This window comes from Furipterus horrens, unplaced genomic scaffold (assembly GCF_987537825.1).
Source record: "Furipterus horrens unplaced genomic scaffold, mFurHor1.1.pri manual_scaffold_12, whole genome shotgun sequence".
Taxonomy (NCBI): Eukaryota; Metazoa; Chordata; class Mammalia; order Chiroptera; family Furipteridae; genus Furipterus; species Furipterus horrens.
The window spans coordinates 98,643,437-98,657,991 of record NW_028327182.1 but is presented as its reverse complement, the minus strand read 5'-3'; the positions used below and the strand labels follow the sequence as shown (position 1 = coordinate 98,657,991).

At 60.5% G+C, this 14,555-nt stretch overlaps 1 protein-coding gene across 1 annotated transcript in view; it reads left to right on the top strand.

The window, feature by feature from the left end:
- ARHGEF10 (Rho guanine nucleotide exchange factor 10) overlaps positions 1 to 10,523 on the top strand; it is a 43,926-nt gene extending 33,403 nt beyond the window's left edge. Inside the window, exons 25-28 of the mRNA XM_090258725.1 lie at positions 704 to 846; positions 5,775 to 5,949; positions 6,745 to 6,867; positions 8,960 to 10,523. Of these exons, the coding sequence (XP_090114851.1) occupies positions 704 to 846; positions 5,775 to 5,949; positions 6,745 to 6,867; positions 8,960 to 9,453 (935 nt within the window). The 3' untranslated portion in view covers positions 9,454 to 10,523. The remainder of the gene's footprint in view (positions 1 to 703; positions 847 to 5,774; positions 5,950 to 6,744; positions 6,868 to 8,959) is intronic.
- The last annotated feature ends 4,032 nt before the right edge of the window (positions 10,524 to 14,555 follow it).

The following is a 14,555-nucleotide window of genomic DNA, read 5'->3' as shown; positions in this document are numbered from 1 at the left end:
GGTGTTAGGCCTCGGTTTGAATCAGTTTTGTTGCTCTCTGAGTTGCCCGTGACTCACACCGCGTGTGAGGTGGGAGACACGTCATCGGTGTGTCTGCAAATATTTTCAAACCAGAGTCCTCACCGTTTGCCGTGTTTTAGGAATGGAGAGCATTCCCCACTTTCAGGAACGCTTCCCTTCCTCCTTGCAGCACAGTGTAAACCAAGGCACACTGTGAAGCAGCAGCAGGAGTGGGGATGTGTGAAAGCTTGCCCAGTTACTTTGGGGTACAGCCCTTTAACGGTGGCCGAGTCGCTTTATGCACCGGTGTTGTAAGGAATAGTGGCTGCTGAGCACCTGTCTGCCGGGCGCTGTGCTGAGCTGTTAACTGCACTGTCACGTCGTAAATCCTCATGAGGCATGTGGCAACATCACCCGCGTTTTGCTGAGAAGTAAACAGGTCGAGGGTGAAGACTGTCTGGCCGCATCAAGTGGCAGGGCCGGGGCCGGGGCCGGGCGCAGGCGGGCTGCTGACCAGAGGCTGTGTCCCGTCGCTGGGCTTCCGGGGGAAGCGCCGGCACTTCGACACCGAAGTCAACCTGAGCGTCGTGGTCACCGACGGCAGTTCAGCTGTCCATGGTCACGACGCTCTGGGGTCCGCTCCCCGGTCCCGTGTATGGAGAAGTGCACATGCGTGGAACTAAAAGCACTATTTCCTTTGAAGATGGATCCTGGGATTCCGAGCCTCAGCAGGTGCTGAAACTGGGCGTCCTGCCGGTCAGGAGTCTGCTGGTCACGGAAGACACTCTGTGGGCGGCGTCCGGGGGCCAGGTTTTCATCATCGGCGTGGAGACACGTGCCGTGGAGGTGAGTGCTGAGGATGGCTCTGCCACGCGGGGCCCGGCCGACCGCCGTCCAGGGCTGGCGGTCTGCCCCCCGCACACAGCGCCCTCGGCAGCCCCTGCCTGAGGCTGAGAGACAGTCCCTTCCAGCTTTGGGTTAGAAAGGCAGGGTCACCTGGGAAATTCCACCACCCTGTCTAGCCACTTACCGTTAAAGACCATATTCAGCGTGAACGTAACAGAGTCTTCAAGGACGTACGGAAAGTGAGCACTTGGTGGAAGTGGCGTTTCAGGCCGGGCGGATGGACGGGTTATTCAGCGAAGGGCCGTGCGACAGTCGCCCCTTGGGAAACGGGAGCTGTGCAGCCCCGCCTGGGTCCCAGGTGAACACGCTGTGAAGGTGGGGACTCAGGACGCAGAAGGCGGGTGTTGCCTGGCAGCAGGGGCTCGGCGAGGTGGGCCCCCACCGAGAGGTCGCCGGAGTAAGGCAGGCACTGAGTTTGGTCGTCTTAAAACCTTTTCCACGTGTGCCGTGTGTGCATCAAATTTTATATGAATTAAACATTGAGGAGATACATGCTGTGTGTGGCATCTGTGACGAGTGTTTTCAGTATACGGAGAATTCTTGGTCAGCTTTAAAAAGAGAAACTGAGCTGATTGAAAGTGTGCACCAGGTCTGAGGGGCGGGCACTTTCCTGGCCGCGAGCTCACACAGGTCACCTGGGAGGACGCACCGTGAGGCCGCCCGGCCTCCCAAGTCCCCGGAAACACCCACGTGAGCCCAGCGAGGGCGGTGAATGAGGCGTGTGCCCTGCGTGTGGCTGCGAGTGACAGCGCCGTGGGGAAGGAAGGTGGGGGCCGTCGTGGCGTGACCATGCAGATGGGGGAGCCTACCGTTCTAGCCAGCACGCAGCACCTTAGCAGTCGTTCGTGGTTGTGTGGCATGTATGTGCGCGCGTGTGCCCTTTCCATGGTACAGAAGCTTCGGGAAAGACAGGCCAAAGCTGTCACTGCTAAGCAGGGGCGTGGGGGATGGCAGAGAACAACCTCGTTTTTATTGCCCTCCTGAATGTTTTAGTCCTATCGTATTTTACTTTCCTTCTTAAAAAGCCCCCGCTCCTAGCCATACCCTGTCTGCCCAGGGCCATCTCTTCACGCCACTCTCCCCTAAGTAAACGCCCGTGGAACGAATCTCCGCAACAGCGAGGTGGTTCTGGTCCTCACCGGTGTGGCTGTGGGTTGGGTGTCGCCCCTCAGGGCAGAAGGTCGCCGGCTCGGTTCCTGGTTGGGGAGCCGGCCTGGGCTGTGGGTCTGGCCCCCGGTGAGGGCGCGTGAGAGAGGCCAGTGGTGTATTTCTCTCTCACGTCAGCGCTTCTCTTCCTCTCCTTCTCCTCTTCCCCTCTCTCTAAAAACAAACTTAAAACGTCTTAAAAAACAAGGGATGGGGAGCTTTGGGCTGAGATGCAGAGGAGGGTCTGCTTCCCCGCTGAGGTGCTGTCGGGTCCTTGGGGCAGGGACCTTCAGCCACTGCTGCCGTCTCACGAGACCCATGTTGAGACGCTGGGGACAGATTTCGGAGGCAAGTTCTCTGTTCTCGGGCCAGCGCGGGCCCCCAACAGCTCCTTTATGAGGCGGAGTGTGGGCGGCAGCGGCCAGTGTAACTGCGTCCACGCAGACGTGCGGGGACAGCAGGGCCTGGTGATCGTCCCCACGTCCCACCCAGGGCACAGGTGCAAACAGGAACTGGGTCCGCACGGCTGCCAGGCCCAGGCGCTTCCTGTCGGGCCACCGGTAGCTGCTCAGTTGGTTTTGTTCTGATGTGACCCCTGCTCCCTGGGGCACCTGCCTCCCAAAGCCACGGGCTCGGCGGGGAGGGCGCCTGCCGCTCTGTGCCAGGCAGGACAGAAACATTTAAAACTCCTTCCGCCCAGTATCGGTGGTGCCTTCCTGGTCCTGCCGCCTACTGCGTGCTTTTATTTCCCACGTCCTTAGAGAAAGAGGCCCCGTTCCTGCACAGAGCGAGTAAGGAACCGAGGCCGCTGGGCCGGGCACCGCCAGAGCCGCAGTCCGAAGCTGCCCGTCCTCAGGGAGTAAGTGGCTAAGGTCCAGCCCTTGCTTGGCCAGCACCTTGGCTGGGCCCTCAGCGGGGCCTCCCTTATCAGATCTGTAAGTAGGGGATAGACCTTCTTTCTCAGGTCCTCCTGTGGGTAAAAGGAGATTAAAAAAGAAGTACCTGGCGGAAGAAAAAGTAGCCTTTAGTGATGGCTGTTTATTAGTGCAATAAATTACCATTTGAATGAATATAATGTGCAAGAGCCAGAAATAACATTTTTAGTCTGTATTTGGGTTTCTTTTCATAGAGAAGGAAGAATAACATAACGATCTTCCTTTAAAACAGTTCTCAGAGAAACAATGCCTTGCCTTCCGTATGATTTATGCCAGCCAGCCCAAGGGTGGTTTCTCTCTGCCATTCCTGCCCGGATGCTCCCAGGCTCATGGAACATGAGGTCGCCACCTTGTTCTAACCGAAACATGACTTCCACATGCCCTAAACACTTCGTAAGCTGTAAATCTTGAAGACTCAGAAGGAACAGATGTGGATCTAAGTGCAAGTCCCCTTTCTGTGCATTTTTAGTAGCAAAACGAGTGAACGCATTTATAGAGAGAGGCAGAAATCTGCTCTCAAAAACACGGGATTTGTTGAGTCCCTGCTGCGCAGAAACCGCAGTTAAAGGGTCGGCGTGGCGTGCCGGGTCTGACGCCCTGATGCGTCCCCACCTGGGGTGGGCATGCTGAGAGGGACGCTCCGTATGGACCGCGTGGGGCAGGAACAGAGTGGGCGTGGGAGCAGCGGGTGCGGGGTGCCGGGTGCTGCTGGAAGAGGCAGCTCAGAGGCTCAGCTTCGTTGATGTGACTTTGCTCCAGGGCAGCGGGTGGCACATCACAGTGGGGACACGTGTGCAGCCTGGAGGTGCTGGGCCCCCTGCGCTAGACAAGCCCAAGGGCAGGAGTCAAACACCCCCCCCCCCCATCAGCCCTGTCAGGTCCGCAGGAGCAGACGGAAAACAAGGAAATGCTAAATTGCCTCGTGGTGGCAGCTACAACCCCCTGGATTTTGGGGTGGGGAAGGGGCTTCTTTTTTCTCTCCCAACTAACAGCTTTCTACCCTCGGCTTACTTCATGCCTTTCTTTAAAAAAAAGCTAAAGTGAAAACGTGGATGCCGGTCCCTACGTAAGCCGGCATTTAGAACAGGCGCTCCTCCCGGATCTCCAGCAGGTGCCGGAAGCTGCATCCTTCGCCCAGCAGGAAGGTGCTAAGCATGTTCTAAGTACCAAGCTCGAGGAAACTCACAGACTAGTTGGGGTGCCAGAGTGGGTGTGGGTGCCGTTGGGGGCGGGGGGCGGGCTGTGTCACCTGCAAAGCCCCAAGCTCAGCAGTTACCGTGAATGTCAAGAAGGCGGCGGCAGAGCTGCAGGGGAGGCGCGCAGGGTGGAGAGACCCACACGCGGACGGGAGCGTGGAGGCTCCTGCCCATTCCTCCCCGTCCACCCCCGTCTGCTCTGGGGTCCTGGGGGATTTGGTGGCAGCCGAGCCCGTGGGCAGTGAGACGCCCGCCCCTTCCTTTAGCCCTCCTCTGTCTTGTCTTGGCGTGGGGTTCCTCTGAGGGAAAGGAAGCTGTGCTAGCTTCCAGAAGATAGATTGAAACGGAGACTCTTGTCCCCAGAAGCCTGACAGAAGGCTGGAGCTTCATCTGTCCCTGTGGTGACAGTGACGTGGGGAGATGCAAACGGCCGCTGAAGGCCCTGGGGCACGGGCGGGGTGGGGTCCTGGCCTGCCACGCTCACTCCCCGGTCCGAGTCACGGGTTCCACCCGGGGAGCCACCGCACTCCCATGTTGCAATAGAAGCCGTGGCGGCACGCGTCTGTGCGGGGCAGGCCGTTCTGATGAGCCTCCTGAGGTCTGGTCTGTCAGCCCGCAGTTAAGGGCGAAACGTTTACCTGAACAGAAAGATCCCCACCGAGAGGCGCAGGCAGGAACCCCGGCTGCGCTCCGGAGGGAGCAGGGGAGGAGGAGGACCCCCAAGTGTGAGCGTCGCGCAAACGAGGAAGGCTGCTGTGAGCAGGACCGGCTGGCTCCGTGTGCAGAGGAGGCGGCCGCCTGCACATGGAGGGCGGGGCCTGGCGCGCAGCGTGGCAGCAGCTCGGGGAGCCGGGACCGTGCCCTGGTGGCCTTCGACTCTGTCCTCTGTGCCCCTCTTGGAGTGCTTATTCTATTTTAATGCTTTTCTTAAGACCCACTGCCCTCAAGGAGAAGGCGCCTCGTGGGGTTCGGACCCCGCGTCCAATTCAGCTGCTCTCAAGCTGGAAAGCACAGCAGACTGGGACCTTCCCAGAGCGGGTTGTGAGGACGGGCCTGCGGGACGGGCCTGGGCCCGGGGAGCGGTGGCAGCAGGTGGCCGCCCAGGGCCCTGGAGGGCAGGACAGCCTGGGGCGCTCAGCGGGGAGGGCGCTGCCGTCCTGCCCAGCTGGGCAGGGCCTGGGTGGGGCTGCACCCCGAGGCCACAGCGACTGCGTCCCAGGCGCCCCTGTGCGCGCTGCCACGTCCCCCTCTCGTCCGCTCGAAGTGCAGCTTCTCAGCTGCGGTGGCTGGAGAGCAGTGTGAGGCTCCAGAAGGTTCTCTGATCTTGGGAGGGGGCAGGGAGGGCTACAAAAATAAGATGGGGCATATGTTTCTCTCTGCGGGGTGCGGGGTTTGGGGGCGAGCGCCCCCGGGGCGCTCCCCGAGTCTGCGCCGTCGGTGTGGGCGCCAGGCGGACGCAGCGCAGGACGGTTGTGTGAACGACGTGGAGCTTCACGCAGGGCAGCGGGTGGGGCTCAGCGGATTGCCGCAGCCTGCCCCCCCCGCCCCCCCCACCCCCGTGCCCACCCGTCCCCTCTGCTTGCCTGCCCAGGGTCAGCTGGAGGCCCACCAGGAGGAGGGCATGGTGGTCTCCCACATGGCCATTGCTGGCGTGGGGATCTGGATCGCCTTCACCTCGGGGTCCACGCTGCGCCTGTTCCACACAGAGACTCTCAAACATCTGCAGGACATCAACATAGCCACCCCTGTTCACCACCTGTTACCAGGTACCAGCCAGCTGGGACAGGAGGGCCCTTCCTGCTGCGTGGGGCTGGGGTGGCAAGAGGTGGGCGGGGCTTGGGGGCGGGGCGGGGCAAGAAATGGGCGGGGCACAGACGGCGGGGGCGGAGACGGGGTTGGGGCGCTCCCCTGAGCGTGGAGGCGCAGACTGGGGCTCAGCCTGTCTCAGTTTCGGGTGTGCAGGGTTCCGTCAGGGCCAGCACGTCGTATTTATCAGGTGCCTCTGGGTCGTGCCGACTCAGATTAAAGTGCCATTTTATCGTCTGACCCGGAGGATTTCTCAGCGTTAAACCCTAGCGGGCTGGGCCCTGGGGCAAGGCCCTGAGGGTGGAGACAGGACTGGAGGTTCCCTGGGTAGGGCTCTCGGGGTCCCTGTGTGTTCCAGAGGTGCCCACACGGGTGATCACATATGTGGTGACAACACACAAACCGCCCTGTGAGCTCTCCCTGGAGCGCCCAGTTCCAGGAGCCCTAGAGAGGGGCCTCCCGAGCCGGGACGCGGGGCCTGGTGGCCTTCCTGGAAGTCATGCGTGGGGAGCGCGTGTGCACCTCAGAGCCGCAGAGGCAGGCCGATGGCATCCCGGACGGGTGTCTGCGGAGCGGCCGGCCCAGGACGCGCTTCCCATGGCCTGGCCTGGTCATTCTCATCCCACTGACAGAAGTGCCACCAGGGCCGAGCCCAGTGACCCCGCCCTCAGGAGGCTACTGTCCCCGTGAGCTTTCCAGACAGGATGCTGGGCACCTGGTGCCCTGGCCCCAGGCTCTCCCTGTCTGTCCTGCAGGGCACCAGCGGCTGTCTGTGACCAGTCTGCTCGTCTGCCAAGGCTTGCTGATGGTCGGAACCAGCCTGGGACTCGTGGTGGCCCTGCCTGTCCCTCGTCTGCAGGGCATCCCCAAGGTGACAGGTGAGGAGACCTCCCCGGCCTTTGCCTGCCTGGGATCTCATTAAGCTCCTTGGCCTGCGTCCTGCTTCACCATCCTGGCAGTTGCTTAAACAATTTAAATGGCTAATATTTGGGCTTCTTTTTTTATTTTTAAATTAAATTAAATTAATTTATTTTTAAAGATTTTATTTATTTTTTGAGAGCGGGGAAGGGAGGGAGAAAGAGAGGAACATCAATGTGTGGTTCCCTCTTACGTGCTGCCAACTGGGGACCAACCCACAACCCAGGCCTCTCCCCTGACTGGGGATCGAACCGGTGACCCTCTGGTTCACAGGCCAGTGCTCAGTCCACTGAACCACACCAGCCAGGGCTGGACTTCATTCGTTCCTGTCCCCTAAGGACTACGTCTATTACTTTGAATAAGCTTTTGTTTTTCTATTTTGTAGTATCATAGGCTATATACTATAATTTATGGTGTTACAGAATATGCAGGATTATTACAGTGTATGCTATGGGATATAACGTTTGTATTCTGAAGTTTTTCTCTGCTTCGGCATTTCCAGTTCTGCTAGTGGCTGAGAGAGAATCATTTACTTTTATTGCCACCTGCTTGTTTCTATGATCAGATACAGTTTTCCTTGGTGAAAACAATGCCTTTCATAGTTTAAATGCAAAGAAGGGAGGCCAGGTTCTAGAAAGCTCTGCTGTGCTTCCTACAATGTTGGTCGGGGTTCAGGTGGGTTCAGCCTTTCCGGAAAGTGATTTGGCTTTTGGCCCCCGAGCCTGAAAATGCTGCTGCGTGTGGAGCCGGGACCCCCAGCCAGGAGTCCGTCTGGGAGCTTTGCACAGCGTTTCGTTTTCCACAGCCCCGCACGGGAGACAGCGGAACGTTCCAAGTCAGGGGCATGGAGGTGTTTAAGGAGAGGGCCTTACTGCCGTCTCAGAGTCAGTGCAGCCAATAGGAAATGATGTGTGTGGAGAGGGCCGCATGATGCAGGAAAACATTAATTCTGTAGGTTAAGTAAAGCCAAGATCTTAAATTTTATGTGGATTAAATACTGTTGGTCACTTGGAAAAAATACTTAGAGAAAAAGATTGGTAGAAAAGTCACCGAAGTGTTCGTGAAGATTCTGTTTGAATAGTTTCTTGCAACGTCAGCAAGTGCTCTCCGGTAGCCCAGACGCCCCTTTCCTGATGCAGCCGTGTCGCCGCGTAACGAGGCGTGTGACTCGGGCGGAATCACAGCAGGTGTGACGCTCCCATCGGGACGCGGGACCCCAGTCTTGCCCATCACGTGTTACGCTCTGTGCATCACACACCACAGCCTGTCCCTGCACGCAGAGCTCACGCGTGCTCAGCAGCTGTAGGCCCGGTCCCCGCCAGCACTGTGCTGCGAGAGTTCCGAATTCCCGACTGTTTCTTGAGGAGTGGCATCTGACCCTGGCTAAGGGACCTGTAATTAGTCAGCTTTGGCTGGGGGGGGGGAACCAGGTGAGGGCCCCGGGCCCGCCTCAGCCGAAGGTGCGTGGTGGGCGGGGACGCGCTTCCTAGACCTGCGTCCTGTGACCCTGGAAGCGGCTGGGGAGCATGGAGACCTGCAGCCCCTGGACACAGGAAGTCAGCATGGGGGACCCCGCGTCGCGTACGGGGTCCTAAGGCTCGAGTCTCAGCACCTTTACATGGGAAAGTTCCCCTAGAATCACCGTGTCCTTTTGGAATGAAGTGGCAGGAGTGTTCGGCCTCTTCTTCCTGAAACTGGCAAAATGTTGAAGTCAAGACTTAGGAGAATGAGGTCGAGCGAGGGAGGGGGCGCTTGTGCTGAGCACAGGAAAACCCTGTTGTTTGGCTTCAGAAGCGCCGTCTGGTGCTGGAGCTGAGTGCTGACGAAGCCCTGCTGCTGTATGTATTGCAGACCATCACGGTGGAAGCTTTCTTTGCGTGAACAAAAACCCCATGAGAATGTAACCTCAACACTGTTTTTATTTTAACTGTCCTCCGAGTATGGGGGTTCTCTGTGGGGTTTTGTGGTAGTGATGCGAGAGGCGGGCGGGGTGGACCCCGTTGGGTCCACCCCGCCCGCCGCACAAGACGATGCTGACCCTCTCCCCTGCAGGGAGGGGCTTGGTCTCCTACCACGCACACAACGGGCCCGTCAAGTTCCTGGTCGCAGCCACCGCTGCCCCCACGGCAGACAAGGACAAGCCCCGGGACAGCCCGCCCCCCCGCACAGACCCCCAGGAAGAAGCCCAGAAGGAAGCAGCCCCGCCCAGCGAGGGGGCCGGGCCCTGCCTAAGCCCAGGCGGCCCCGACGCTGATTCCGTGTGGCTGGGGGGCCTGCGGGGCTCTGTGACCCACAGGAGTGAGCTATCCTCGTCCTCCGGGTCCCTGGAGGCCAGGGCTGAGGACAGCGTCATCGGTGACCTGCTGCGGCTCCCCAGCACCGGGCCGGGTCCAGGGCAGCGGCCCAGGCGGGCGCGGGTCAGTTCGGTGCTGGTGGCGTGCGGAGGCCAGGGTCACCGGCGGCTGGGCAGGCGAACCCGGCAGCCGCGGCCCGAGGAGCCGGCCTCCTCCATCATGGTGTGGCAGGTCCCCCTGCTGCGTGTGTGACAGCGGCCGGGTGCACCGCCGGGCTGCGCTGGCCGGGGACACCCCTCCGCAGTCTTTGGGGAGGAAACGTGCAATATCGTGACGGTGGTGTCCCTGCTGGTGCGGCCTTCTCTGCACGCAGAGAGCTGAGCGATGCTCCACGAGGAGACGGGACCCGTGACGCCCACGTGGCCGGTCGACACCACGGTCCACGTCGTGCGCAGCTGCCGCCGCCTCCCGGCTCCTGTGCTGGGGGTTCTGCAGGCTGAGGACTCGTGGGACAGCAGAGCACACTCAGTGGTGCAGGGACTCATTAACAATTCTGAAAGCAGTTTTCTGGTGCAGATTCGTGACTTTTATTTATACCGCGTTGGTTTTTGGTTCCAGAGGAGGGTTTGTGATGGTGCATAAAGCCAGCTAACAGGGACCCGTCCAGGGCTGTGACTCGCTTTTTGACGTGAGCTGGGTTTCCCAAGGGATAAGGTGCATATTGTATATTTTAACAAAGTAGTATTTTTATATTGCATTTTTTCTATTAAAAACTAACAGTTAATATTTTGGTCACTATATTATATTTCATAAGTAATGTTTGCTTTGAACCAAATGTCCAATGCCCATCAGCATGTAGGCTCCGGCGTGGACGCCAGATGTCTTCCCTCAGGAGGGCGTGTGTCCCCATCCTGTGGGGGTTGTGCAGACAGTCCTGCTCGAAGCTTAGACGCTGCAGTGGGCACCTGCGGACCTGCAGCACTGCCTGGTGTGCGCGTGCGGGTGCGTGCTGGCCGTGGGACACCGGTCCGGCGAGGGGCTACCCAGACCCCAGGCCCGGTCACCTGCCACCATGCAGCCACCAGCAAGTGCGGACTCACCTGTCGGAGTTCTACCTCCTGGACGGTTAAAAAACTAACGCAGGTGTTCGCTCCCAGAAGGAAATTTCTTAGCACCTTACAGACGACTAAACATGCTAATTTTATGACTTAGCCAAGTATTTCCAAGGCGCACGCCTCGTTCCATGTGGCAGTAACGCCCCCCAGGCCTCCCTAAACTGTTAGCTGCCGTCTTTATTTCCTAAATAAAGCCTTTATTTACAAGCGCAGTGTTACGAGTTGCCCTTTCCTCCCGTCCAACACGAGGGGCAGCCGTGTTCTGCAGAGGGAGGGGCGGTCCCCGGCCCTTTCAGATCCGCGTCGCCACTGGCTGGTCGGGGAGTTTTTTGCCTCAGAGCCGGTCCCAGCGTGGGGACACGTGCAGCGAATGGGAAGCAGGGACTTGGACGGACTCGTCCTGCCCCGCGGCCACTCTGGGCGGCCTCACGAGACGCGCGGAAGGTAAAGCGTGGGAAGGTCCTCAGAGCTGGCCGAGCGCCGGCTGGAGCTGTCCCCGCCGGGTGCGAGCGAAGCCTCTGTGTCCTGGAGCAGACGACTGTCGCCGCCTCCCGCCCCGCGGTGCTGCCAGCCCTTCCTCTGCCTGCGGCCCTGCGGCCCGGGGCTGTGCCGGTGGCCGAGCTGCGCACCCGGCCTGCCCGGTCCACGCGGGCGCAGCCTTCTGCGCTTCAGACCCGCGCGCCCGCACGTGGGGCCGGCACCCGCGGGCCCAGCAGCAGCCTGGACAGGCGACAGCAAAGCCCGAGCTGTGGGTGAGTCTGGGACCCTGCTGCGGACTGAACGTGTTCCCCAAATTCACATGCTCATTCGAACCCCCAAGGCGATGGTGTCAGGAGGCGGGGCTTGTGGGAGGTGAGGAGGTCATGGGGGTAGTGCCCCCCTGGATGGGGTCAGGGTCCTTATTAAAGGACCCCAAGCTCGTGGCCCCTCCCACCACTGGAGGTCACAGGAAGCCGTGCCCCGGACAGCCAGTCTGCTGGCCTTGGTCTTAGACTTCCAGCCTCCAAGGGGTGAGAGGGGCCCCCCACTCCACTGTCACCCCAGCTCCCCACAGAGTGGGCACTTCTCCCCCTGGCAGCCCTGGGCAGGTCCTGTCCCAAAGGGCCTTCCAGCGGGACACAGAGCTGTAGGAAGCCAGACCGCAGGGTCACGCCTCCACCACCTTCTGTCCCCAACACTCCCTGTGAGCCAAGGGGCGGCTGGGAGGCTGGATCCCGTCCTAAAGTATCTTTTTCTGTAAACCAGTATTTTTGTAAATGGCGTTTGGTAAGCATGTCCTTGGTCCTGGGAGCAGAGGGACAGTTCACGCTGCAGTTCCCCCTGAGAACTGACCTCACTGAAGCCCCAGCGTAAAGCTGTTTTTTTCTTGTGAATAAAAGGCTCAGGAGGAGAAGCATCCTGTTCACGCAGGACATCCGTCAGGTACCCAAAGGGGCAGTGTCATCGTGGGGAGCAAGGTGGGGGTTGTAGCTGTGGCCCTGCTTTCCCTTCCAGACGGCACACAGGTCCCGAGGAAGGAGAGGGCTGGTGAGGCGGCCTCCCCCGCGGCTTCTGGGGACTTTGCCGTTTGGACGTAGGTGCCCGCTCAGGGCCCCCAGCACTTCTGGTTCCTGCTCAGAAGCTGCTGCTTTCACACTCTCCCCACCCCCACACTTGCACATACACACCCACGCACACACATGTCTCTCACACACGTCACATGCCCCCCCCCCCCCCACACTCCCCTTGGCTCCTTGCTCCTCCCAGCAGGGGCTGCTTGGACAATGTTTATTTGGGTGGAAAAGACGGGAGGCAGCTGGCAGGGCCTGGCCTGGCTTCCTTGGCTCCTGGGACACGGGCCAGCGAGCGGGGAAGGACTTAACCCTTGAGCAGCAGGTCAGAGGACGCCGGGCACCTGGTGGCTGCAGCTGGGACAGAGGCGCCGGCCTGTCTCTGTAGCCTCTTCATTGGGCTGGAAATGCCACCCGGGCCCTGGAAGGCGGGCCGCGGGCCTCCCGCACTGTCTGGGCCTGAAGTGGGAGCTGCTCCTGTCTCTCTATGAAGAATGCTCAGCGTGGGCAGGAAATGGGTCCCCGTCATCTGCCACCGGTCAGTCCAGGGGGCTCTGCCCCGGGTCCTCCGGCCTCTCTGGGCAGTTCCCGCCCTCTCGGAGCTGGCTCCACACCTGACTGTGAAGGATGGCGGACACTCTGGCACCCTTTTCTAGGACACCAGGCTGTGGGGTGGCCGTCCCCATCTTCCTGTGTCACAGATGAGGACTGTGGGGCTCAGAGGTTAGGTGGCTGCCTGGGTGTGGCAGACGCTGGGAGCTGCTCCCGTGGCGGCTCCGAGGCGGGTGGCCACCGTTGTTAGGAGTGCCGAGCGTTGGTGACGGTGCCAATGAGAGGAGCTGAAGTCAGCCTGTGCTCACTGGCAGAACCTGCCAGAATCAGGACGACAGGCTGGGATGACGGGGAAGGAGGGGTGAGGCGCGGACCCCTTGCTGCGTCGGGGGCTGGGCCAGGGTTGTGTAACTGCCCTGCCTGGAGTCCGGCCAGGGGCTGAAGCAAACACACAAAGTGCTCCCAGGAATCGGGGTGCCGCGCAAACCGGAGCTTCTCCCGCGGGGTGACTGAAGTTGCAGGGAGACTGAGCGGCCGTGGAGGGGCCTGCTGGCTGGAAATGTCAGGCCAGACAGCCCACCTCTGAGGTCCGGAGGGTCCCTGTAACGCTGCTTGGAGGAGACCCCTGTGGGGAAGCCGTGCAGAGCCTGGCGGGGCTGCCACCTCCTGTCCCAGGATGCCGTTCGGGAACTAGGGGTGTGTGTGCAGGGGGGCGGGGGAGGGCGAGCTGAGATGAGACTGGAGACGTGGTCCCTCTGCTGCGTCCCTGCCACCCGCTTTCCCTGGCTGCCCAGAGGCGGTGAGTGGGCGCCGAGCTGGGTGGCCCGAGCAGTGAGGGGACAGGACCCAGAGAGGCGGGCAGCAAAGCCTCGCACCTGCGCGGGACGGGAGGCGGAGGACGTGCTGTGTGTGGGGCTCCAGCTTGGTAAGAATCGAGGACGCCTCTAAAAATAACTTCTTGCTCTTTTTGTTATTTTCATTTTATTTTTTGGTGTGAACATATGTGATTCCGCTCTGTCTGTAGCTCTGGTGGTCAACCCAGGCAGGATCCCCTTCCCCCAGGGGACATTTACAATGTCTGGGGACGTTGTGGGCTGTCACTACGAGTGAGTTCCACAAGCTCCTGGTGTGGGGGCCAGGGATGCAGGTGGGTCCCCTGCGGCACCCAGGACAGACCCAAGTGTCAGCCATGCGGGGCAGGGGCACCGCCTGTCCCCAGGAAGGGAGGACTCGCCTGCCTCCCCCAGCCCGGTGTCCCCTGGGCCTAAGCATCGCGTCCCCGCTGTCCCCAGAGGTCCTGGCTTCTGTCTGGGCCTGTGTGGTTGTCTCACTACCATTCTGATTTGAATATAAACTATCCTGTTTCCATCACGAAGTGGGAATAGAGGTGTGAGCTGGTCCCGGGGCCAGAGCGGCAGGTGCGTCTGCAGTGGGACGCCTGCTCACACTTGGCCGGGGTTAAGGGGACAGTTCCCGGGTCCCCTGCTGGTGTGGTCAGCGTGGGCACGCCCAGCGCACGGCAGAGAGACCCCTCAGGGGGCCTCTCCAGGGACAGGCTCCTCAGACAAGGCTGCTCCTCCTGGCTCCGTGGGGCCACGGGGACCGTGGCTGAGCCTCCGCTTCCTCCCCTGTGAACGAGTCGGTCAGGACCTCCTCACGGGGGCGGCAGGAGAGGGGTCTCTGCGGGCCCCGGGGAGGCCGCGGTGTTCACAGAGGGGCTGCTGCACAAGTGAACACTGCTTCCCACTGGCCTGCGTCCAGCGTGCGGAACCCTCCAGGCCTGGTTCCTGCGGTTATTCTGGACCATTCTCACTTCTTCACAGTGGTCACTGCTTCGGTGCTGCTGCGTTCCCTGCCTGCCGCGGCCGGGCCCAGCGCTGAGAAAGCAGCTTTGTCTTTTGCATGTTTTTAAAGTTATTTTTATTTGTCTAGCGATTCACTTTGAGGGATTGAAAACGGACACAGCAGAACAGGTGCTCTTACAGGAAAGACGCACAACCTTGGCACCAGCTTGCCGGGGCTGCCGTGACAAAGGCCCACGGGGTGGGGGCTTCAGACAGCAGGAGTGTGTCCTCTCTGAATCTGGGGGCCGCGGGTCTGAGGTCGGGGTGCCGGCCGGGCGGCGTTCCTCTGCTGA